The following is a 27,328-nucleotide window of genomic DNA, read 5'->3' as shown; positions in this document are numbered from 1 at the left end:
CATGTCAAATACACCTATTTATTTGGCAATGAACATAAAACCACCTTGGAATTTTTTGACGTCTTGAAAATAGAGTTGTGCATGGCTTATAATGACTGCTTTAAACCATTCCCTCCCTGTGCTCTAATATTCAAGGAAAGCACTAATTATTTTATCTGAGCTTTTATCCTGTTTGTACATTTTTAGCATTTCACATGGTAAAGTTGCTTTGATAGAATATGCCATTAGGATAATGACTCCATCAGAATACTGGTATTCCTGTTACACTATATAATCTGTTTACAGGTGCTGATACAAAAATCATGAGGAATGGTGGAAAAACCAACTTCAAAAGGACAAAAATTGACCAACTCATGAACTACATCGTTTATCTGGTAATAGAAATACCATCACCTGCAGGACAGTTACACAATTGTGTTTTTAGATTTTCATGCAATGAGTGATCCATATGTGCAATCGTACTTCTTTCTAGATCTTTCTGTTCCTCATTCTTCTGTCAGCTGGTCTTGCTATTGGACACACATTCTGGGAAAGTGAAATTGGCAATACCACCCGATCCTGGTACCTTTATGATGGAGAAGATGATCCACCTTCCTACAGAGGTTTCATTGCCTTTTGGGGTTATATCATTGTTATGAACACACTGGTCCCCATATCACTTTATGTAAGGTAAATATACCTCATTCTGTTCTCTTGTTTTGTGTGGCTCCATGAAAGTAAGGCATCCTAATAGTACGAGGGTTGAGTGCCTGAAATTGGTGGTTAAATTCTTTAAAGGAATGACGAGGTCAGTATTTATTGCCCATTCCTAATTGACCTTAATTGAGCGGCTTGCTCTCCCATTACAATGAACATGTTCTTCTTATTAAAAACTGATAGAACTATGGATGCTGGAAATCTGAAACAAAAGCAGAAATTGCTAGAAAAGGTCAGCAGGTTTTGCAACATCTGTGGCGAGAAATCTGAGTTAATGTTTTGGGTCTAATGACCCTTCTTCAGAACTGATGGCTAGGAAATTTTTTTCTTAATGCAGAAGCTAGGGTGGTGAAAGGAGTAAACAATAGGTGGAGATCGAGCCCGAGGAGAGAGAAGCACAGTTGGACAGACAAAGGAGTGGATAATGAAAAGCTACTAATAGGGACTATTAGTGGCTAACCATGAGTTGTGTGTGATAGCAGACCATGTGATAACAAGGCCTGGTATGTGGGATAATGACATAGTGCGTCAAGCCCTAAAATTCTTTAACTCAATATTGATTCCAGAAGGCTGGAGAGCTCCCAAGTGGAAAATCAAGTGCTCGTTTTCTAGCTAGCACTGCAGTAAGCCTGAGACGCAGATGTTGGCTGGGGAACACAGGTGTGTGCTCATCTTGGAGGCTGCTAGATGTTCAAGGTCACTTTTGCAGACAGAACACTGGTGTTCTCTGATGGAATCTCACCTGCTATGACAAAATTAGGAATGGAAGGGTAATGGCTATATTACCAGTTTTGTAATACGAAGACTTGGATAAATGATCTTTCAACTGGAGTTCAAATTCCTCCAAGTCACCTCCTTTGCTGTCATGCCTAATTCTGCAGATCCCTAAGTTTGAAACATACCTTCCTTTCTGCTGACAACCTTTATAATAAATCAGTCTATTCAGGAGAAAAGAAGTCAGACTTATTGCAAAGTTAAAAATCACACAACACAGGTTATAGTCTAACAGGTTTAATTAGAAGCACACTAGCTTTCGGAGTGTCACTCCTTCATCAGGTGATAGTGGAGGGCTGGAGAGAATTTATAATACACAGAATTTATAGCAAACATTTACAGTGTGATGTAACTGAAAAATTAATTGTCTCTTAAGTCTTTCATCTGTTTGAAAGCCATGATTGTTTCACTTCTTTCTTGTGTAAATCACAAAACCTTTTTAAAAACGTTGCATTCTCAGGTTAGCTGTTAACAATAGTGATAGCTAGACAATATGTTGAAGGTGTTAGCCCCCTGTGTTCTCTGTCTATGCCATGATGTTTAGGTTGATTCTAATCTAAAAAGTGAGATATTGGAGTTCTACATGAATGCATGCAGTTTTTGAGCAAAGTACAATGTAACCCCGCAAGTACAAATTCACCTCACAAAATATATGTGTGCATGTGGGTCTTTTTCTGTGTGTGTGTGTCTGTCTGTCTGGGTTGGGGGCCGAGTGTGTGGTCATGGGCACCGCACAACAATCAACAGACAGGAGTGTTCCCTCCCAGATGAGGAACACTTCAGCGGTCCAGGACATTCGACCTCGGACCTTCGGGTGACCATCCTCCAAGGCGGACTTCGGGACAGGCAGCAGAGGAAAGTGGCCGAGCAGAGGCTGATAGCTAAGTTCGGTACCCATAGGGAGGGCTTCAACCGGGACCTTGGGTTCATGTCACATTACAGGGGACCACCATTGCACCACACACTGACACACTCACGGACACACTCCTTTCCCCCCTCTCTCACACACATACACACAGATGCGCACACAGACACCTACACACACTCACACATGCACCCCCTCACAGACTTAAGACACTCTACACTCACACTTTCTCACACTCACAACCCCCAACACAGACACACACACACCGACAGACACACACACACCGACAGACACACACACACCGACAGACACACACACACCGACGGACACACACAGACACACACACACAATTTTGTGGGGTGAATTTGTACTTGCAGGGTTACATTGTACTTTGCTCAAAAACTGCATGTATTCATGTAGAACTAAGAGCTCAAACACTGCATAGACAGAGAACACAGGGGGCTAACACCTTCAACATATTGTCTAGCTATCACCATGGTTAACAGCTAACCTGAGAATGCAACTTTTTAAAAAAAGGTTTTGTGATTTACACATGAAAGAAGTGAAACAACCATGGCATTCAAACAGATGAAAAACTTAACAGACAATCAATTTTTCAATGTATAATTTCAGTTACATCACACTGTAAATGTTTGCTATAAATTCTGTGTGTTAGGATTGAGCCCTCCACTATCACCTGATGAAGGAGCAATGCTCTGAAAGCTAGTGTGCTTCCACTTAAACCTGCTGGACCAGAACCTGGTGTTGTGTGATTTTTAACTTTGTACACCCCAGTCCAACACGGGCATCTCCAGATCAAAACTTATTGCATAATGCAATGTTGAATTTATTGCATTTGAAGCAAGAATAGGCTTGATCAGTTTCTTGTGCTCTTGATGATTGCAAAAAGGGACAATTACCATAACAGAAACAAAAACAGAAATTGCTGAAGAATCTTGGCTGGTTTGGCAGAAAGCAGTTGCTCCTCGCAAATGCTACTAGACCTACTGAGTTTCTCCAGCAATCTATGTTTCTGTTTCAGATCTCCGGCATCCACTGTCCTTTGCTTTAATTACCGTAACAGTCTCTGTCATCTCACCCTTTAGTGTTGAAGTGATTCGCATGGGTCAAAGCTACTTCATTAACTGGGATCTCCAAATGTATTATGCTGAAAAGGACACTCCAGCCAAAGCACGCACAACGACACTGACTGAGCAACTTGGACAGATAGAGTACATCTTCTCTGACAAGACAGGAACTCTTACACAGAATATCATGGCATTTAAGAAGTGCAGCATCAGTGGCACTACATATGGTATGTTTGCTTCCTTATGATAGAAAAGTAATCATAACCTGTTCATCTCAAATTTGCCTAAATATGCCAGGGATTGTCTGACTGCCCTTTGTAAACACAATTTCTACCATCTAAAAGAACAAGAGCAGCAGATGTATAGAAACAATACCACCTATAAGTACCAGTCTAAGTCAAAAATTATCCTGGTTTTGAAATGTATCATTGTTTCTTCATTGCATCGAATTCCTGCAACTCTCCACATGAACAACACAGCAGGTGTACCCACACCACATTAACTGCAGTGATTTAAGAACTGTTCCTGCATCATCTCGAGAGAAAGTAGCAGCCGATGGCAGAGCAGACTGAGGGGCCCAGTGACATACCCCTGCGATTAATTCATACGTTGACAATAAATGCTGGAGTTACGAGCAATGTCCATAATTTTTGTTAAATGTTGACCATTTCTTGGGCAAATATTGCACTTATGTTGCAGAATGGCTACAGGAGATGGACTGAATATAGATTTAGCATATTAATATACATGAAGTCACATCGTTTCCTTTAATTCACGTCTTACCAGAAATTTGCTCTATCAATTTACCATCCATGTGAGGAAAGTGAATATTACCCTCTGTAATGTGTTAACACCACTCTGCCCTGAGGTCAGTCCTAAACCTTGACTTTTTGCAACAGAGGCAAACACAAGAAGCTGAGATTCTGAATTTGATGCATGTTGGGTTCTGAAAATGTGGCTCTTTGCAGCCTTCATCCTACAGGTAAAACTTTCTCAGTGCCCAGTTGCCTCATTGATGATAAGTGAAGGAAAGAATGATTAAAATGACAGACTAATGACTTAGGCTTTGCATATGTTTGTAATATACAAATAAGTCATTTAAAAATTAATTCATAAGTAGGCATCACTGACCAGGCAAGCATTTATTGTTTAGCTTGAGTTACCCTCGAGAAGTTGGTAGTAAGAAGCCTACTTGAATGGCTGCACTCCATTTGGTGTAGTTTAGCTATTAAGGAATGAATTCCAGGACTTTGACTCAGTGACTCTAAAGAAATAGTGATACAGTTCCAAGTCAGGATGGTGGGTGGCTTGGAGAGGAATTTGAAGGTGACAGTGTTTCTATGTATCTACTTCCCTTATCCTTCTGGATGATCATGGATATGAGTTTCAAAGGATCTTGAGGTGAATTTCTGCAGTGTAATTTACATTCTGGCTTAAGTGCTGCTATTGTGCATTGGTGTCCAGGGTAAATATTTGCGGATGTGGTGCCAATCAAGTGGGCTGCCTTATTGTGGATGGAGATCAGCTTCTTGTGTAGTGTTGAAGCAGCACTCAATGGTGTAAGTGGGGGGGGTATTCCATCACCTTTCTGACTTGTGCCTTATAGTTGGACGTGCTTTGGTGAGTGAGGAGGTGGGTTACTTGTATGAATCTTAGCCTCTGACCTGCTCCTGGTGACACAATATTTATATGGTTAGATTTGAGTATGATACATGACATTGTTCATACTTCACACAAACCTCTTCCCAACTTTTTCCCATCCTGGCACTATTTCTCTCAATTGAAACCTTCTTGCGTTTTTTAAAATCCTTTCATAAGACATGGCAATGCAGACAAAGCCAGCATTTGTTTCCTATCCCTAACTGTCCTTGAGAAGTTGTTGAGCTATGTTTTTGAAGCACGATTTGGTTGAACAATGTTGCATTTTATTAAAATGGAATGGCTTGCTCATCCACTTAAGAGGGCAGAAACCACATAGCTGCAGGTGTGAAGACATGTATGTCAGCCAGACCAGCTAAGGATGGAAATTTCTTTCTGTAAAATATATTCCTGAACCTGATTGTTGATTGCTGTGAAAAACCAGTGGTTTCATGGCCATTGTAGTGAAGACGTATTTTCAATTTGAGATTTTTTTTATCAACTGAACATATGTCAAATGATTTTAAATGCCACCAGCTGATGCTAAACCACTGGGATTCTGCCCATACCAGCCCAGTAATCCATAAATGTGTACTAGGTTTTAGGTTCAAAGTCGTTCTAAATGTCATTTTTTATTTCTTCTTCAGGCGAATTGTGCAATGCTGTGGGGGACAAGACAGACAGAGTAGAGGTAAAACTAATTGCGTCCTTAATTTTAGTAAATCACGTGCTGAAATCATGCTGCAAACACTTGAAGCCTACTTTGATGTATTCTTCTTTTGAAGTTGATTCTCAGCTTTTGTGATGACATGCACTTGTATAGGATATTTACTAAAGAGCAGTAACATCAAACCTGAAATATCTCTCTGGAGCCCTTAACGATTGGTGAAAGATTTTCTTTTCTTTCTGCAGCATTAAAGCTGTTTTGAATAGGTTAATAACGTCATTATAAATATTGTGTAAGTAAATGCAATCAATACCTAAGTATCCTGATGAGGACAAAAGGACAATATTTTGACAGCATGTCTCTTTTGTAATCAGCACTCAATTAACAAGTACTTGATTTTCCAACTTGAAAACAATCCAAAAATTGAGAGCAGCCCAACTATCTTCCCTCTGCTTAAAAAGTATAATCTATTTTAGGATAGAGTCATACAAGAATGGCTCTGAAGGACTGGTACAAAAACAGGAATTACACTGACAACCTCATTAGTATCACCAGTCAGGCTACATTGCATGTACTGGAAGTTAATATCAGTACACAGGTCCTGATTTTTGTAGACCGAACATGTCCACATACTGAGTCTGCTTCAGCTCAACAAAATAGATATTAATTTCTCTGGGCAATGCCCTCAGCTGTCAGAGTGAACCTGCCTGGTTTACAATTTAAATGTAGCCTGACTCTTAATTGTCAATCAGCATTAATGATTTCACTCAGCAGGACAAGGTTTCCACCAATCAGAGTCCACTTGATAACTAATCAGTACTCTGCTCTCGTGCTGGAAAACTGTTGGTTTTCCTCTTGAATTTATTTTCTTGCGAAATGTTCTTAAATGAAATGAAAAGCTTGGAGAAAATGTGTTTTCTTTCTTTCAGCATTAAAGAGCAATAAAAAGACTATCCATTAAATTCCTTCATCTCTAATTCAAACCAGTATAATATGACATACCTTCTTGAAAGTTGGAATATTTCATACTGTAAAAGTCTAATATTTATCAATGAAATTACTTTTAAATTTGGAAATGAAAGAAATGTGTTTTTTCCTCTTTCTTCATGCTTGCTGACTTCACGATTCTCTGACACTCCAGTTCACTGCTTTGCACTCCAGAGGCTTTGTTATTCACAAGAGCTTATGAAGTGAGTGTGAGACAGAAAGAGCCACTTTGAATTGTAGACAGCTGCAAGCTGGAGAGGCAGTGAGATGCAGTCAACAAGAGATGCAGTCAGCTGGAGAGTCATAGATTGGTGGTACGATCCCAGTGGAGACCATGATATTGCTATGGTCCCAGTCTTTGTAACCTGCATTGGCAGACAACTTTTGAAAGGGTAGAATATGTGGAAAGTCCAAGGGTAAGAAATTAAGTGGCAGGATTCCAGGATTGATTGATGCTAAAAGGAAGAATCCTTCGTCTACAAACTTGAACAAAACAAACATAAGCAATAATTACTAAATGGGTGTACTGAACAGTTTAGAAGATAATTCTAAACTATGAACTGCATGGGTCAACTGAGACATTGTTTTTCCTTTGTGGGAGAGTCCATGCCCAGACTTTCAGTATAAGTGATTGCACATTTCAGACAGAGAAGGAATTTCTTGAGGATAGTGAATGTGTGGAATTCCTTCCTACAGAGGGCTGTTGGAGCTGGGTTGGTAAGAATATTCAAAGCTGAGATAGATAAAGTTTTAATTAGCAATGGAATCGAGAACTGGCAGGAAGATGAAGTTGAGGATTATCAGGAGGAGAAAGTGAGGACTGCAGGTGCTGGAAAAGTTCAGAGTCTAAAAGTGTGGTGCTTGAAAAGCACAGCAGGTCAGGCAGCATCCGAGGAGCAGAAGTGTCGATGTTTTGAGCATAAGCTCTTCATCGAGAGCTGAATGGCAGAGCAGACTTGATGAGCTGAATGGCCTACTTTTGCTCATCCAGTCAGGTTGTAGGATCCTATCTAAGAACTGGACTAAATAGTGTGAAGTGAAAACTGAGTGTTAAACCTGACTATGGGCCCTACTAACTGGACAAATGGAATGGTTAGGATGGTATACTCTTATGTGGAAAGCTAGAAGGAGGCCTCAAGTGGAGCAGCAACATGGACTAGACAAAGTGGCACATCAACTGGTTGGGCCAAATGGCCTGACTCTGTTACATGTATCTTTTAATGGTTCTTTAATGTGAATGCACAATACCCAAGTTCTAATTTTCCTTCAGATCTTACAGCCTCTTTTACAGTCCATCACAAGACAGAACTGATACTTTCACTGGTTAAAGATTGCGCTGACCAAAAATGTTGTATACAGGGTTTTTCTCATTGCTTCATTCACTTGACAAATAATCTATGTTTTGCAGCTTGTTGACTTCAGCTGGAACAGCTATGCTGATGGGAATCTCAAATTTTATGACCATTACTTACCTCAACTTATTCGCTCAGGAAAAGATCCTGCAACAAGAGAATTCTTTAAAATTCTTGCACTCTGTCATACTGTGATGGTGGAAGATAACAGTGGTAAGTATATAAAAAAAAAGTGTCATTTTCCATTTAGACCCGTGTTCTGAATTAGATTAGATTAGATTCCCTACAGTGTGGAAGCAGGCCCTTCAACCCAACAAATCTATTCCGACCCTCCGAAGAGTAACCCACCCAGTCCCATTTCCCTCTGGTTAATGCACCTAACGCTATGGACAATTTAGCATGGCCAGTTCACCAGACCTGGACTTGTGGGAGGAAACTGGAGCACCTGGAGGAAACCCACGCAGACAGGGGGGGAAAGTGCAAACTCCACACAGACAGTCACCTAAGGCTGGAATCGAACCTGGGACCCTGGTGCTGTGAGGCAGCAGTGCTAACCACTGAGCCACCGTGCTGCCCTTAATGTTAACTTGTTACCAGTACTAAGAAATACACAGGATAATTTTAAGATTTTTTTAAAATGGTGGGACATGGGTGTTGCTAGGTGGACAGCATTTATTGTTCATCCCTAGTTGCTGTTGAGGTGATGGTGAGTTGCCTTTCGGAACTGCTGCAGCCCATGTGCAGCAGATAGACCCATGATGACATTAGGAAGGAAATACTAGGAGTTTGACTCAGCAATGCTGAAAGGAAGGCAATATATTTCCAAGTCAGATGTTGAGTGGCTTGGAGGAGAATTTGCAATTGATGGTGTTCCCCTGTATCAAACTTTGTGAGTGTAGTTGGAGGTGCCCTCATCCAGGCAAGTAGGGAGTATCCATCACACTCGTGCCTTGTGGATGGTGGACAGGTTTTGGGAGTCAGGAGGAGAGTTACTCATCGCAGTATTCGTAGCCTCTGAACTGTTCTTATAGCTACTATATTTATATGAAGAGTCTAGTTGAAATTCCAGTCAATGGTAACTCCCAGAATATTAATAGTGCAGGATTCAGTGATGGTAACGCCATTAAATGTCGAGGGACATTGGCTGCATTGTCTTTGAGTGATGATCATTGCTTAGCATTTGTATGGTGCAGATGCTACTTGCCACTTGTCAGCCCAAGCCTTGATATTGTCCAGATATTGTTATATTTGAACATTGCCTGCTTCAGTACAGTCAGTTCTGCAATGACACAGTAGTTCGTTCTCGTGCAATCCCGTATTATACAAAAAATCGCATAATACAGCACCATTTAAACGAATGAGACTGGAATCGAGTTATAACCGGTGCATGCTTTGAAACTTGGCGCTTTAGAAACAGTGTCCCCAATTCGTCAATCATGTTATAGTGAATTTGTGTTCTCAAAATGTACATTATAGCAGATGGCTTGTATCTAAATAGTTGTGAATGGTGCTGAACATTATCAACAGTGAACATCCTAACTTCTGAACTGAAAATGGAAAAAAGATCATTGATGAAACAACTTAAGATGGGGTCTATGACACTATCCTGAGGAGCTCTTGCCCAGATGTCCTCCTGAGGTGACTGACCTGCAGCAAACACTGCCACCTTCCTTTGTGTCAAGTATGACTCCATCAGTGAAGAGTTTGACCTCTGATATCCATTAATTTCAGTTTTTCTAGGCTTCTTGATGCCACACATGATTGAATGTGGCCTTGATGTCAATGGCTCTCACTCTTGCCTTACTTTGGGACTACTGCTCTTTTGTCCATGTTTGAACCAAGGCTGTAATGAGGTCAGAAGCTGAGTGGTCCTGGTAGAACCCAATCTGGGCGTCAATAAGCGAGTTATTGCTGAGCAGGTGCTGCTTGATAGCACTGTCAATGACACCTACCATCACTTTACTGATAGGGTGGTAAATGGCTGGGTTGGATTTGTCCTGCTTTGTGTGAACAGGATATACTGGGCAATTTTCCACATTGTTATGTTGATGGCAGTGTTATAACTGTGTCCTGGAACAGTTTGTCTCGGGGAGTAGCAAGTTCTGGAGCAAAAGTGCCCAATAATATTGCCAGGGATATTGTCACAGTCTTTGTGGTATCCACTGACTTTGGTCACTTCTTGGTATCGTGTAGAGTGAAGCAAATTGACTGAAGACTGGTTTCTGTAATGTTGGGTACCACTAGTGGAGGCTGAGATGGATCATCCACTCAGGACCTGCGGCTGAAGGTAGTTGCAAATACTTCATCTTTTGCACTGATAGTTTTTCTGTCATTTTGAGGAAGGCAATATTTGTGGATCCTCTTCCTCCAATGAGTTGTTTAATTGTCCAACCATATTCATGATTGGATATGGCAGGACTGCAGAGCTTAAATCTTTTCCATTAGTTGTGGGATCACCTAGCCCAGTCTATCACTTGTTGCTTATCCTGTTTGACATGCAAGTGGACATGTTTAGTAGTTTCACCAGATTGACGCTTCATTTTTAGGTTTGCTGCATGCTGTCCTGCACTCTCCATTGAACCAGTGTTGATCCCCTGGCCTGGTGGTAATGGTTGAGTGTGGGACAGGTCAGGTCATGAGGTTGTAGATCGTGTTGAAGTACAATTCTGCGACTGTTGATGGTCCATATTGCTTCAGCATTGCCCAGTGTTGCTAGATCTATTTGAAGTTTGTCCCATTTAGCAGTGTGATAATGCCACACAATATGTTGGAGGTCATTCTCAATGTGAAGGTGGGACTTTGGCTCCACAAGGGCTGTGCAATGGTCACTCTCATGGAGACTGCCATGGACAGATGCATCTGCAGCTGGCAGATCGGTAGGGATGGGGTATGTATATTTTTCTGTCTTGTTGATTCCCTCACTACCTGCCGTAGATCCAGTCTAGCGGCTATGTCCTTTCAGACCAGCTCGTTCAGTAGTGTTTCTCCTGAGCCACTCTTGGTGGATTTTGAAACCTCCACTCAGAGTACAATTTGTGCTCTTTCCACTGTCGGCGTTTCCATCAAGTGTTGTTCAACATAGAGGATTCATCAAGGGAGGATGGTTTGTGGTAATTAGGAGGTTTCCTTGCTCATATTTAACTTGATACAATGAGAGTTCACGGGGTCTGGAATTAAGGTTGAGGACTCGCAGGGCAATTTCCCCGTACTGTAGACCACTGTGTTGCTGCCTCTGTTGCATCTGTCCTGCTGGTGGGACAGGGCATATCCAAGGATGGTGCTGGAGGTGTTTGGCACATTGTCTGGGGGTTGAAGTTTGATTCCATGAGTATATCTATATCAGGCTGTTGTTTGACTAGTCTGTGAGACTGCTCTCCCAATTTTGGCAATACACTCCACTTACTCGTAAGGAGGATATTACAGGGTTGGCAAAAACAGCCCTGTCATTGTCATTTCTGGTGCCTAAGTTGATGCAAGATGGTCCATCCAGTTTTATTCCTTTGTTGGGACTTTGTAACGATTAATACAACTGAATGGCATGCTATTGCCATTTCAATGGCCTGTTAACAATTAACCACATTACTGTAGATGTGTAGTCACACACAGGCCACACCACATGAGGATAGCCAGTTTTCTTCCCTGAAAGACATTACTGAACCAGGTGTTTTTTTCTGGCAACCGATCATGTTTTCTTGATCAGCAGATTCTTAATTCTTGATATTTTCATTGAATTCAAATTCCACCAGATCCCCAGAGCATTTTTTGAACTTCTGGATTAATAGTCTGGAGATAATATCCCTGGCTATCGTCTCCTTGTGGAAGAATTAGCACATATTGTGTATCCTGATCTTTGTGGCTGATCCTTTCATCATTGGATTCTTTTTTCCATGTTTAATTTAATGTAGCTAATCCTTTATCACTGTTTTAGAGTCATGTTTACGTTCTAAAAATAAATCTCACTCAGAATTTTGCAATACAGACTGCAATTAAGGAAGCCATGATTCCACTGGCAGATCATGGTGATAGAACTTAGAATGATAGCCTAAAGTGTGAAAGCAGCCCATTTGAGCCATCGAGTCCACACCAATCCTCTAAGAGCCTCCCACCCAGGCCCAAACCGCCCCCGCCCCCGGTAACTCTGCATTTCCCATAGTCAGTCCATCTAGTTTGAACATCTCTGAACACTATGGGCAATTTAGCATGGCCAATCTACCTAACCACACCTTTGGACTGTGGGAGGAAACAGAACATCTGGAGGAAACCCAAGCAGACATGGGGAAAATGTGCAAATTCCATGCAGCCAGTTGCCCGAAGCCAGAATTGAACCCAGGTTCAAGCACTGTGAGGTAGCAATGCTAATCACTGAGCCACAATGCCAACCTGAAACATTGTCAACCCAAAGCTCAATATCCATGCTATCAAGATGTGATGTCCTGTTTGGGACAGCAGTGACAGATCACTTTCTCTCTCTCTCTCTCTCTCTCTTGTTCGAGGGATGAATGTTGGTTGAAACAAAATTTTTAAAATTTGGATTGTTTAAAGATCTGTTTATCTTAGCACTTAATGAAACTGTTTCAACAACCCTTTAGAGTAAGGAATTGCACTACTCTCTCAGAGAAGCAACTCCTCCTCATTTTCAGTGTGCAAGCCCTTAGTCTGATACTGTGCCTTCTGTTTCCAGACTCTCTCAAGGGCATATTTCCTGAAAGGATCGCTCAAATCTTTTACTCTGGTGTTTTTCTCTCATTTAACAGGCAAAAGGCAGGAAACTGACTCAGACTTTACTTAAATAAGCCCGTATTGATTTAACTCTTTACGTACCAATAACAAATATAAAACATACGTTTGTTGCAACATTTAACTAAACTTCAACTTTTACTGACTTCATTTAACTACACTTTAGTTTACTTTAACATAATTCACGTTTAACATAACTTTAACACTATAGGTTGGCAAATTGATTTGTTCAGTCACTGCGGGGTAAAATCACCCAGGGTAATTGTGAAGCCCTTCTTGTGCACCTCCATTGTTTTCCTAACTTATACTTTGTCTTGCAGTGAAGCATTTCTTTGGGAGCCCATAGATGACCTCCACCCATGACTTCTTTGCCTTGCTTTTCCTTATTTTCAACCACTTCTGAAGGCAAGTCATACTGGATACAAAACATTAACTCTCTCTACCAGACATGCTGAGTTTCTCCAACATTTTATGTTTCCATTCCTAACTGCACTCTTAAATGGAATAACTTCTCTTGATTTAAACTATTTGCTCAATCAAAAGAATATGGAAGGAAGGCCCACCAGTTGCCTAGGCGAAAGTGAGGGCTGCAGATCAGAGTTGAAAGTATGGTGCTGGAAAAGCACAGCAGGTCAGGCAGCATCTGAGGAGCAGGAAATTCGATGTTTTGGGCAAAAGTCTTTCATCACCAGTTGCCAACCTGTTTTCCTTTGATGTTGCACTTTCGCTCTGATGGGAGAAACTCTTTGAAGGGCCTTTCCCCTGTATCAGTTACTATCTGCCACCACTGCTGCTGGCCTTCTCATGCAGGTCCACTCTTCTTGTTAAGAAGCGGCTGCTACCCTTGGCCCCATTTACTGCTTGTGAAGCTATTGTCCCAGTTCTGTCAGCAATGGCCTATTGGTATTGTCACTGGATGAGTAATCCAGAGACCCAGGTAATATTTTGGGTACAAAGATAGAAATTGCTGGAAGAGCTCAGCAGGTCTGGCAGCATCCATGAAGAGAAATCAGTTAACGTTTTGGATCCGGTGACTCTTCCTCAATGTTTTGAGGATCGAATCATGGTGGAATTCAAACTCAGTAAAATTCTGGAATTTAAGTTCTAATGATGATCATGAAACCATGGTTGTAATAACCTCGCTGGTTCACTAATATTGTTTAGGGGAGAAAAACTGCCAATCGTTGGTCGATATATAAATTCAGTCCCAGAGAAATAAGTTGATTCTTAATGGCTTAGATCCATTTAGTTGGATCAACCCTCTGCCTCAACAGAATAAGCATTAGCCAATCTCTGGTTCACTTCTTATTTTCTTTATATTTTCAGAGGTTGTGGGTGTTGCAGGCAAAGCCAACATTTGTTATTCACCTGTAATTTCCCTTGAACTGTGCACCTTACTAAGCAATGATTTATCCTATCACAATCAATCTGCTTGGTTAAATGTTTAAGCAATATTTGGTAGTTAGCTGTCAGTCCTCGCTCGCTGATGCACTTTACATTGCAATGCTTTGACCAAGATGTGTCAACTTGCCAACCAAACAGACTCTTTCCATACTATATTAATGTTGTCTTGTTTTTACATTGGTGTTTCTTATGAATTATCTTTAATGAGTGCAAGTTGAAAAGCTTAAATGACATTTTTTTTCTGCCAGCAATACTTTCTGAAATGTTCAGTTATTCTAATCTGTTAGATTGGTGAGTTTAATTAAAATAAAACCTTGCAGGGGCATTATAAGGAAATAAATTGGCACTGGGATCTATTTTGCTTTTGATTAGCTTTCTGACAGTTGCTGAAGCAAGGATAACTATTTTGACAAGCCTGGGTTTATTTTGATCAGCATTGGTGAGGAGAATTAGCTTTGAAGTTTGTCATTGCACAATTTGTGTTGTAATTGTGTCATGTTTTCTTTTTAAATTTGTAACAGGGCAAATTGTGTATCAAGCAGCCTCTCCAGATGAAGGAGCCCTTGTTACTGCAGCCCGGAATTTTGGGTTTGTCTTTCTTTCACGTACTCAAAATGCCATCACAATAAGTGAACTTGGCGTAACAAGGACTTACGAAGTGCTCGCCATTTTAGACTTCAACAGTGACCGGAAACGAATGTCCATCATTTGTAAGTAAAAATATTTGCCACTGCTCTTGATTTGAAAACTGTTCAGCAATGAACTTCATAACCTTCATAATTGCTTGGCCATATAGAACTTAACATTGCAAAAAGGACATCTGAAGCTCCAGCCTATTTTCCACTCGTCAGACTTAGGACATAAGAAAGATTTGAATGAAGGGACACCATTTCATACATATATGGTATCATTTTCTGAAGCTACATAAAATTGTGTCCACTGTTCATAATTGTTTCTTGTGTCTTTGTTCTGAACAGTTTAAGAAGAAAGACTTCAACTTCATGTCCTGTTTCAGCAATGTTTAAACAACATTTCCCAGCTATCACCAGAATATGATGACTTCTGTCTCATAAGTGGTATCTGTACCCACCACTGCCTGTGCCTTACGCCACACAAAAGTGGAGGGATCCCATAAACTCTTCCCTGGTGAAATGCCTCTCCACTTCCAAACTTGCCACAGAGGTGCATTAAATTCCACCCACTACCTCTTCTGTGTAACAATTGAAAACCTATTTTTGAAGAATCCAGTTTTTGTAGCATTTTAATGAATTGAGCAATGGGTGCAATGCGCGGTGTCTCTGCATTAAGCCAAAAACTCTGAGCAGACATGATAGCCAAAGAAGGTGTGTTTGTAACATGACCATACAGGTTGTATCGGTCCTTCCAGCATATACCTACTCAGTCATTGGTAGAAGGTAACAATAAACAAAAGCAGTACCTTGCCACAGAGGTGCATGCTAACAAATTCAATTCCCTTTTTTGGGCATGGTACCTCAGGAGATGGAGGAGAAAGAGAGTGATTCCTGAGGCAACCTTCCAATGAAAACATTGAATTCCTTTTGTGAAACAGGAGGTTGTGAGATTTAATACATTTTTTTCCTCTTAGCTTTTCAAATTAGATTAGCAGGTCTGTTGTAGTGCTATTCTCAGAGTCTGGTGTTCTAAACTATAACTCCTGAAATGTAACTGGAAGTAAATCTGAAGCTTCAATTTAAATAAAGTGTATACTTGGTGTCAGCTTTAAAATTCTCCTGGCAGGCTGGCTGTTTTGCTCATTGTGAATTAGAGGATTCTATTATACTAAGGGGGTGGTTATCTACCAAACACAGTAAGGTAAGAGTTGCAGGAAGTAAAGGTAACGTTAGCAAGATTTGAGCTCTGCACTGAAGACTTTAAATACTTCAAGATGGAGAGAAAAGACAGGATACCTAACTCCTTGTTAAAGTAGCAAGTACAATTAGAGCATCATATTCATTTTCATACTGAAAAGTTGATTACATTATGTTGAATTGCTTGAAAAACTGCATTAATTTTGGACTTCGTACTTTTGAACAAACGTAAACTTACAGCTTGCTACAATCGTTTTCATGTGTTTACAGTGAGGACACCAGAGGGTCAAATCAAACTCTATTGTAAAGGTGCTGATGTTGTGATCTATGAGAGATTAGATCCCAACACTCTAAATCGTGAGGTTACTGATGAAGCTTTAACGGTAAGAGAGAAACTTTAGTCATTTTGTCATTTTGCGTGCTGATCATGAACTGAGCATTGATATTTTTCTCTACCCTGATTGACTGTTAAAAGTTTGAAATTCCAAGGTTGCCTAATGAATTTTATAGAAATTTCCTTGATTTCTCTTTTTTTCTAGTTCAAGATTTGTATGTAAAGATTCTGTATTTTGCGACATTGCTTTTCATTTGTAAACTTGCAGTCTTGCATGGATTTTTTGGAGTGAAGGAGGGTATTTGGTTATTGCTTAGCTTTTATGAGTGGGATGTGGACTAGACCAGTATTTATTGTCTATCCCGAATTGCTTAGAGTTAAAAGTCAGCCACATTGCTATAGGTAAAAATAAAGACTGCAGATGCTGGAAACCAGAGTCTAGATTAGAGTGGTGCTGGAAAAGCACAGCAGGTCAGGCAGCATCCAAGGAGCAGGAAAATCAACGTTTCGGGCAAAAGCCCTTCATCAGGAATAGAGTGAAGCCCTGATGAAGGGCTTTTGCCCGAAACGTTGATTTTCCTGCTCCTCGGATGCTGCCTGACCTGTTGTGCTTTTCCAATACCAACCACTCTAATCTACACATTGCTATAGGTCTGGAGTCACATGTAGGCCAGACCAGGTAAGGAAGGCAGATTTCCTCCCATAAAAGATATTAGTGAACCAGATGGGTTTTTACATCAGTAATGGAAACCTGGTTGTCACCAGACTAGCTTTTTTATTCCAGATTTTTATAGAATTCAGATTTCATTATCAGCTATGGTGGGATCCAAAACCCATGTCTTTAGAACAATAATCTGCATTCCTGGATTACTTATCCGGTGATTTGATCACTGGGGAATACCTTCTAACTTCATCTGAAGCATCCACAATTATTGAACCTATTGCTAACAAGTTGGAATCGTAAAAGGTCAGCATCTCCTTTCAGATACTCAGCGGAGACATTCTGCCCTGAAATTAGACAGAAACACTGTTTGATCTGACTGGTGATGTTCAGGCATTGTGATGCCTTCATTGGTATGAGGGCATGAATTAATAGCTCTGCCAAGTGATTTCTCCCCGAGATAAGGGAGCTCCAGGAAGCTTTAGGTCCACTGAGTCCATGCTAGCTCCTGTTGAACAGTCAAATCGTTTCTATTCTACCATTCTGTATGTCCATTGCCTTCCAAGTTTATTTCCTTCAAGTGGTCATTTCAATTTATTTTCTAATCCTTGATCATCTGCTTCTACCACCCACTTGGACAGCAAGTTCCAGGTGATTGTCTTTACACAGTGAATGACATACTCTCTCCTATTCCCTGCACTTCTTGCTCATCTCTTGCTCTGTGCCCCCAGTCCTTGTACCTTCAGCAGCTGAAGAATATAGTCTACCTTGCCTGTCCCTGTCAAAATCTGGTACACCTCTAACAAATCTCACACCAATTTTTGTTACCTGAAGAAGAACCACAGATTCTCCAAGTTCCCATCCTTGGAACCTTTATGCTAAGTTTCTTTGACACCATTCAAGAACTCTTAAAGTCTTGTTAAACAGGGTGATCAGCACTCAACTCCAAGTGGAACCTCAGTAGAGCTTTAGACAGGTTCAGAATAGTTAGCTTGCTTTGAGCTCATGACCTCTATTTATGAAGTCTAAAGTTCCAAATACTTTGAAGATGGCATGGCATACTTGAGACAGTACTCAGCAAAGGTTTATGCACATGAAACCAAAGTCCCTCTGCGAATGCACTGTTTTTAAAAATGTGTCATTTCCAATCCCTTACCCAAAGGAACCATAGAAATGATCCAACACAGATAAGGGGGCCATTTGGCCCATTTTGTCCATGCCGACCCAAAGACACCCAATACCCTTATTAGTCCCATCATCCTGCAGACAGGCCATAACCCTGCAGCTAGGGTGCAGATCCAAATACTTTTTGAAAATGTTTGGGGTCTTTGCCTCCATCACCAAATCAAGCAATGATTGCAGACACCCACCAGGCTTTGTGTTTTCAAAAAAAATCTCTCATCCCCTCTAATCCTTCTGCCACTTTACTTGAATCTATGACCCCTGGTTTTGAACTGTCTGCCAGGGGAAACAAGTACCTCCCATCTACTCTATCTGTACCCCTCACAATTTTGTATACCTCAATCATGTCAGCCCTCAGCCATCTCTGTTCTGAGGAAAACAACCCCAGCCTCTCCAATCTCTCCTTGTAAGTTACATTCCAGTAAATCGTCTCTGTAGTCTCTTCAGAGCGATTTCGTCCTTCCTATAATGTGGTGACCAGAGCTGTAAGCAGTACTCCAGTTGCTATCTCACCGATGTCTTATACTGTTTCATCATTACATCAATAATTTTGTATTCTGTGTTATGAAGGTGTGTACTGTACCTTTTAAGTGAGAGGGAATAGTGTTTTGCAGTGAGAGCTTATAAACATCTCTCATATGACTAGCGAGCAGTCTGAGTGTATTGGAAAAAGGGAAATATGTAACATTTGGCTGTGAAACAGATACCTTGAGTTTTAGTTGCTACATTGGTTAAATTTGAACTGCTGTCAATCAGTTTCAGTTATGCCACAGGATATGAAAACCCAACTGAGTTTGAATTTATTGTTTTTACCAACCTCTTATCAATGGGGCGATCTGATGTTTGGGGATAAAGAAGTAGGCATTTTGAAAGTTAGAGTAACTGCCATTAAGAGCAAACTGCTGTCTAAAGAGAGACTGCCATTGAAAACGCTTTTTATCCAAAGTACCTATTTCATGTGAAATATTTTGCAGTAAAAGACAGAAGGCTACCCAAGGAAATCTTAAGCCAGAGGGAGACAGACATCAACAATGAAAGCCACTGTGTGGTTTTGAAATTAAGTTGATATAATTTTAATACGTGTTTACTGGAACAGTATATTATTAAAGAGTTGAAGACAGACATAGTTAAGAGAACAGGGGCTTATTACTTTAACAGATTATGAGGCGAGGTGAGCTTTTCTGGATGTTTGGTTTAATTAGCAGAAAGCTTCACCGCCGTGCTGTAACACACATCGTTGCCATAATGCATCACCTCACATTTCCCTCTATTAAATCCCATCTGCCGTTGTGTGCTCATTCAATTGGCCTTTTTTGTTCTGTTCTAGTTGATTAAAATCATCCACACTGCCACTTTTCCAATTTTGGCATCATTAGTTTGAAATTATTCCAATATTCAAGTCTTTGTAGTTTATTGTAAGTTTGTGTAATTTATTGAAAAGAACTGGACCCAGCTCTGATCCATTGAGAATACCAATCGGTATCATCTCTCTGTTGGAAGAAGCAACATGGACTTAGACAATTAACTATTTTATTTGTTCGTGATGGGGGTGTCTCTGAGGCCAGTTTTTATGGAGATGGTGAGCTGCCTACTTGAACTGCTGCAGTCCTTCTGGTAGATACAATACTGTGAGGGAGGGAGTTCTACAATTTTGATAAGCAACATTAAAAGAATAGTGATACAGTAACAACTCTGAATGTCATGTAGCTTGAAGGGAATTGTTCAGTTAGTGGTGTACTCATGTACCTGTTGCCCTGGTCCTTCGAGCTACTATAGGTGACAGATATGGAATTTGTCAAAAGAGTCCTGGTGAGTTATTGCACTGACTCTTGTAAATAGAACACAGTGAACGGAGTGAATGTTGAAGATGGTGTGATGTCGATCAAGTGGGCTGTTATGTCCTGGATGGTGTCAAGCGTTTTGATTGATGTTGGAGTTGTGTACGTGCAGGAAAGTTGCGAGTGTTCCATCACTCCCCTAACTTGTGCTTTGTAGATTTATAAATAGGCTTTGGAGGTTCAGAAGATGTACTGCTCGCCATCAGGTTCCCAGCCTCTGACCTGCTCTCTTTAGCCTCAATATATTAATGGATGGTCGGGATCACTACTTGGTCAATGATAACGCCCAGAATGTTGTTAGTGGGGAATTCAGTGACTGCAATGAACATCAAAGAGTGATAGTTAGGTTCTGTCATTGGGGTTGGTCATTGGCTGGCACATGTGAGCACATATGTTTCTTGCTACTTATCAGCTCAAGCATGGATTTTGTCCAGGCTGTACTGCATTTGGATATGGACTGCTTTATAAGTGAAGAGTCATGAATGATGCTGACCATTGTGCAATCTTCAGTGAACCTCCCACTTCTAACCTAATGGAGGAAAACTTCGTGGTGTCCATTTTGAAGACATCCAAGGCAGCTTCTTCGTGATTATATATGACTGTGGCACCACTTCTTGTGAACATTAGGAGTCAACCACATTGCTGTGGATTTGGAGTTGCACGCAGACTAGACCAGGTAAAGATAGCAGATTTCCTTCCCTGAAGGATGTGAAACAACCAATTGGTTCAAAAATTGTTAGATAGTTGTCATTGGGTTAGTTAACAATTCCTTTTTTTTTAAAATTGAATTCAAATTTCACCATCTGTCATTGTGGGATTAGCCTGACTCTGGATTACTTGACCAGTGATGCTCCCACTACATCACAGTCTTACCTGTTTTATATTCTGGAGCTAATTTTGTATCTATGCTGATACTGACCTACTGTCATCATTGTCTATAGGAATAGAACCAGAAGTCTGGAGGATAACAAATGTTGTCCCCTTGTTCAAGAAGGGGAGTAGAGACAACCCTGGTAATTCTAGACTAGTAAACCATACTTCAGTTGTGGGTAAAGTGTTGGAAAAGGTTATAAAAGAAAGGATTTATAATCATCTAGAAAGGAATAAGTTGATTAGGGATAGTCAAGACAGTTTTTTTGTGAAGAGTAGGTCATGCCTCACAAACCTTATTGAGTTCTTTGAGATGGTGACAAAACAGGTGCATGAGGTGGTGCATTAAGTGGTTGATGTGGTGTATATGGATTTCAGTAAGGCATTTGATAAGGTTCCCCACAGTAGACTATTGCTGAAAATATAGAGGCATGGGATTGAGGGTGATTTAATGGTTTGGATCAGAAATCAGCTAACTGAAAAAAGATGAGGGTGGTGGTTAGTAGGAAGTGTTCATCCTAGAGTTCAGTTACTAGCGGTGTACTGCAAGGTTCTGTTTTGGAGCCACTGCTGTTTGTCATTTTTATAAATGGATGAGGGCATAGAAGGATGGTAAGTACATTTGCAGATGACACTAAGGTAGGCAGAGTTGTGGATAGTGCCAAAGGATGTGTGGGTTACAGAGCGACATTCGGTAAGCTGCAGAGCTGGGCTGAGAGGTGGAAATTGGAGTTTAATGCGGAAAAGTGTCAGGTGATTCACTTTGGAATGAGTAACAAGAATGCAGAGTACTGGACTAATGGTAAGATTCTTGGTAGTGTAGATGAGCAGAGAGATCTCAGTGTCCGTGTGCATAGATCCCTGAAAATTGCCATTCAGGTTGACAGGGTTGTTAAGAAGGCATACGGTGTGTTACCTTTTATTGGTAGAAGGATTGAGTTTCGGAGCCACTAGGTCATGCTGCAGCTGTACAAAACTCTGTGCGGCCGCATTTGGAGTAAACTATTGTTAACTGTAGCAAACCCATTTGTTTTAGACCAGTATCCTTCACGGTAGAGAGGGTATTCTCAATATGCAAGAACAGTTTCATTTGGTAGGTTACTCTTTCTAATGGACCAATGACAGGTGCTACTGAAAGAGTTGTAATAATGATGTTGATTACTTGGAAATCTGTAAAATAGGAGCTGAAATAGGCTACTCAGCCCTTCAAATCTGCTCCACAATTCAGTGTGATCATAGCTGATCATCCAACTTAGTGATCTGGTCCCACTTTGTCCCCATACCTTTTCATCCCTTTCATCCCAAGAACTATATCTAACTCCTTCCCCCGAAACATTTCATGTTTTTGTCTCAACTGCTTACTGTGGCAGAGAATTCCGTAGGCTCACAACTGCGAGTGAAAGAGTTTTTATTCATCTCATTCATAAATGGCCTATCCCATATTCTTAGACTGTGAGCCCTGGTTCTGGATTACATTTCTCCTTCTGGTTGGTTTCCTCACCACCTGCTTCAGGTCAGTCGAGTAGTCCCTACATCCTTAAGCACTTAGTCAGCTTGGTCAACAGTAGCACTATTGAGATGCTTTTGGTGATAATTGTAGAAAGTCCCCCATCAAGAGATGTGGTCAGTACAGATCAAAGACTTAGGTCTGTTGCTGTGCTGTCTGACTCTAAGATGTCAGAAAAGAATTGTATCTGACTTGGATGTGATGAATTGTAATTTAACCTCTCCTCTTCTGAGTTGTTAGCTGACAAACACCACTAACCCACGTGAACTGCGCTTTAACTTAAGCCATAGCCTTGTGATGGGAAGAAAATTGGGAAAAGTAAACTTCTTTCTTGTCTGTGTTTCTGCTATTTGGGTGGAGTGAGCTATTACAGAGTTAAAGCAATCTTTTAGTCTTGTAACCAATCAGTGTCGGGAAAGGGCAACCCTACTATGGTCAACTTGGTTGGATACATTAGTTGTGAAGGTTTGCAAATGTTCTTCCCTTTCTCATTACACCTGAAGATGCAGCATTGGGGTTTAAAGTAAAACAAAATGAACAGAAATGAATGTGTATCTTTTTGTTTTACAGGAATTTGCAGATGAAACGCTTAGAACTTTGTGTCTAGCGTACAAGGATATTAGTGAAGCAGAGTTTGCAGTGTGGAATAAAAGATTTCAAGCAGCCAGCGTTTCCACAAGCAATCGTGATGAAGCACTTGGTAGAGTCTATGAAGAAATTGAAACAAATTTGTTGGTACATATAATTTATTTCATAAAAGTTGTTCTGTTTATCTGTTTGTCATGGTTTGATTAGTTCATTTGAAAGGCAGAACATTCAGTCTGTTGTAGTGTGCTTCACAATATAACAGGGAGGAGAAAGTGAGGACTGCAGATGCTGGAGATCAGAGCTGAAAATGTGTTGCTGGAAAAGCACAGCAGGTCAGGCAGCATCCAAGGAACAGGGGAATCGACGTTTCGGGCATAAGCCCTTCTTCAGGAAGGGCTTATGATTCCTGAAGAAGGGCTTATTCCCGAAACCTCGATTCTCCTGTTCCTTGGATGCTGCCTGACCTGCTGCGCTTTTCCAGCAACACATTTTCAGTTCACAATATAACAGTCCAGTTCTGCTGCTTCAAACATTTTCAATAAGTTGAAGCAAAGGACAGTTTATATGATTAAGCTATAATGTTAGATATATAGGGGATTTTTTTTGCACTTGACAAGCTTGATACAAAATGATTTGAATACTTGTTATTCAGGCAGGGAAGAGAATAGCTGATACTTGATTTATTCTGATTATATTGGCCCCATTTATTGTGTAAATTAGGCAGTATTGTAGATAGAATAGGATGATATTCTGATATTTGGGGTTGAAGATTAGCAGATGTATAGAACCTTTCTCCTTCAATCTGAACAATGAGACCAGTAAATGGTTGATTTATTCCACAGTCACGTAGTAGAACCACAGCTTGATGTGTTAACAGTACTTGATATGTCTGAGTCTCCTCACTGAGGAAATGAGGAGTGGAAGAGTTTTTTAAAAACTTTCTCATTATCACTGTACAACTTGCTCATTTTTAATTGGGGTTTTCTCAACACAGTTGTTTTGCTTTCAAATAGAAGTGCATCAAATTTTGTAAGGACCTCAATTTTTATATAGGTGCTCTTAAACACGAGGAAAAATTTCTTTAACCAGAGATTGCATAGCCTGAAGCATGTACTTTCAGTGACTTAAGGGACAAAGAAATAAAAATATTTCCAAAAAGATAGAATAAGATAGCCTGGGAAGGACTTTGCAGATTGTATAAGAAAAATTCAACATCAATGGAGTGTGTCTTAAGAATGTGTGAGTGTTGGTGTCTTGTTTTGTAATTTCATAGTCTTCTCTTTTTGCTTATTATTTTTTCCAAAATGATATCCATATTTGTTATCTATTCCAGCTTATTGGAGCAACTGCTATTGAGGATAAACTGCAGGACGGTGTTTCAGAGACAATTGAAACCCTTAAAAAAGGCGATATTAAAATCTGGGTGTTAACAGGGGACAAAAAAGGTAACTAATTCTAATTAGTTTCTTATCTAAATTCCATTCAAAGGAATTCTATATCAATTTTAAAATTAAGCTTATTGTTTGGTATTGCAGAATTGCATGTTGCTGAAAAAACAATTGTTGAAGCTTGTCTTGCAGTCGTCAGGCAATTCATGAGTAATCATCAATATAAAGAGAACTGAACATTTATGTGGCATGAGAGGAGAGAGCTAATTGGCAAGTGAATTCTGATTGGTTAAAGTATTGCCATGGAGAATATCCTACTTAGATAATGACTGTTCTCAATCAGTTGATAATTCCAACTATGTTGTCGAGGTGTCCAAATCATCATTTATTAGTGCATCACTTCTGTATTGTTAAAAAACAGTTTGTCAAAGCTTTTCATCTTGCACTCATTGTGTGCGATCTAAACTGCCCATTGAGATTCAGAATTCATTGAACTTATGCAACAAGTTACCTGCTTGAGTTCAGTTTTAATAGTGGCATATATGTCCAAGTCGTTGGTATTGTCATTCAATCCAGGCTAGGCCCAGATCTTGCAAATATTTTTTGTTTAGTTCAATGAAAAATGTGTTTTTAATTGAATTAGACCGACCATCCCAGCCTGTAAATACTCCAAAATGTAGATGATGCATCTGCTAGGTTTGCATCCACAGTTGTGGGTAGGTATTTTTTTACACGTTTCATCTTACACTAAAATTCACCTTTTGAAACTAAGCAGTCAAATTGTTGAGAAATCAGCCAGGGGATTCCTCACTATTCTCTACAATGATTCAACCCTCACTTCTTAATCTGCATATTGGGATTCCCACATTTTCCACATATTCTAAGACTGACAGGAAGAGTATCTACACACACTGCACATCTTTCAATCAAGAAAATAGGTCACAGCCATCCTGGGGTTCATTTTCTCAGGGCACTGTGTCTTCACCCTCTGTCTCCGCCGCATCTGCTCCCAGGAGGACCAGTTCCACCACAGATGGCCTCCTTCTTTAAAGACCGCAATTTGCCCTCCCACGTGGTTGAGGATGCCCTCAAGTGCATCTCATCCACTTCCCGCATCTCCGCCCTTGAACCCCCTGCCTCCAACTGCAACAGGGACAGAACTCCCCCCAGCCGGTCCTCACCTTCCGCTCCACCAACCTCCTGACACATCACATCATCCTTTGCCACTTCTGCCACCTACAAACGGACCCCACCACCGGGGATATATTTCCCTCCCCACCACTGTTCGCTTTCCGTAACGACCGTTCCCTCTGTGACTCCCTTGTCAGGTTCGCACCCCCCACCAACCCACCCTCCCCTCTCAGCACCTTCCCCTGCCACCGCAGGAATTGCAAAACCTGCATCCACACCTTCCCCTCACCTCCGTCCAAGTCCCCAAAGGAGCCTTCCACATTCATCAGCGTTTTACCTGTACTTCCCAACATTTCATTTACCGTATCCATTGCTCCCAATGTGGTCTCCTCTATATTGGGGAGACAGGATGCCTATTTGCACAGCGCTTCCAAGGACATCTCCGGGACACCCATACCAACCAACCCCACTGCCCCATGTCTGAACACTTCAACTCCCCCTCCCACACGGCCAAGGACATGCAGGTCCTGGGCTGCCTCCATCGCCACTCTCTAACCACCGATGTCTGGAGGAAGAACGACTCCTCCTGTGCCTCTGGACCCTCCAACCCCAGGGCATCAGTGTGGATTTCACCAGTTTCCTCATTTCCCCTCTCCCCTTGGCTCACAGCCTCATTCCTGATGAAGGGCTTTTGCCTGAAATTTCGATTTTCCTGCTCCTCAGATGCTGCCTGACCTGCTGTGCTTTTCCAGCACCACACTCTCGACTCTTCACCCATCAAAGTGAACCTGACTGGTTTAGAACTTGAACAAAGCTAAATGATTAACCATGAGTTATAATTTCCTTGGTGCATTCAACTATAATCTAAAAATTTGGAGGACTCAAGTGATTAAGTGACTTGGATGTGAATTTTATCTGTGGGATCTGGGTTAAAATTGGCTTCCATTTAATGAATCTAAATTTTCTCTTCCTGGCTTGAAGAGCTTGATGTGACTATTCTTTTTGACTGCTTTATCATGTTTCATCTTGGCAATAACTCACTCAACTGGCAACTGAACTTAGACAGATCACCATTGCTGATAATGCAGACTAATGTTTATGCTACTCCGTGTTCTTCTGCGTTGGGCTGAGGCACTTGGTCAGTTCAGTGCAGAAAGTTTTATTCTACTCTGAAATCTGGTTGTTCTTGAACTGGTAATCTTTGATATTGAGACGAGTCACCATGATTTACTTCCCACTGCTAGAAATCCTCATCTTAATGAGCCCAAATGTGATGAAATATATCTTTTCTCTCAAAAAGAAATCGTGGAATAATACACAAACCAGCTGAAACTCTAGGTGTGAAATAGGAATACAGCAGATCATGTAACCCATTGAGCCTGTTTGGAGTGGTAGTTGTCATACAGCTGCTTTGGAGAGGTGCTAGTGCATCTTTATGTTCATGAGATGGGAAAGGTGAAGACAAAGCTGAATCGTTGTCTTTGTCAAGATGCTGCTTTCGGGTGTTTTGTTGATATAAACGTCAAAAGAATATTTTTAAAAAGGGACAAAATTGTGCGAACAACTTATGATCTCTCGTTGTGGAGGTCAATGGACTTCCCTTTAGAATATGAAATAATTAAGTCAAGAAAATATTATGAGCTAAAGACAAAACTGAAAAGCATTCAATGGAGTAAGAATTAGTGCTTGACAAGCACACAATACAGTTCAGCAACCACAAAATGAAATTAAAGATGTGCCAAATGACTTGTGTCGCAATGCAACCATGTGGCTAAATAAAATGAGTAAATCA

The 27,328-nt window shown here is 40.7% G+C and overlaps 1 protein-coding gene across 5 annotated transcripts in view; it reads left to right on the top strand.

Moving 5' to 3' along the window:
• Positions 1-27,328, top strand: part of atp8b1 (ATPase phospholipid transporting 8B1) — a 142,041-nt gene that overhangs the window by 92,410 nt on the left and 22,303 nt on the right. For all 5 annotated transcript variants that reach the window (XM_043676317.1, XM_043676452.1, XM_043676628.1 and 2 more), the window contains 9 exons: positions 286-374; positions 473-669; positions 3,442-3,650; positions 5,709-5,752; positions 8,124-8,280; positions 14,730-14,918; positions 16,308-16,420; positions 23,000-23,164; positions 24,351-24,462. In XM_043676317.1, the coding sequence (XP_043532252.1) occupies positions 286-374; positions 473-669; positions 3,442-3,650; positions 5,709-5,752; positions 8,124-8,280; positions 14,730-14,918; positions 16,308-16,420; positions 23,000-23,164; positions 24,351-24,462 (1,275 nt within the window). The remainder of the gene's footprint in view (positions 1-285; positions 375-472; positions 670-3,441; positions 3,651-5,708; positions 5,753-8,123; positions 8,281-14,729; positions 14,919-16,307; positions 16,421-22,999; positions 23,165-24,350; positions 24,463-27,328) is intronic.

Source organism: Chiloscyllium plagiosum, chromosome 1 (assembly GCF_004010195.1).
Source record: "Chiloscyllium plagiosum isolate BGI_BamShark_2017 chromosome 1, ASM401019v2, whole genome shotgun sequence".
Taxonomy (NCBI): domain Eukaryota; kingdom Metazoa; phylum Chordata; class Chondrichthyes; order Orectolobiformes; family Hemiscylliidae; genus Chiloscyllium; species Chiloscyllium plagiosum.
The sequence above is the reverse complement of the archived record's forward strand: the minus strand, read 5'-3'. Positions and strand labels throughout refer to the sequence as shown.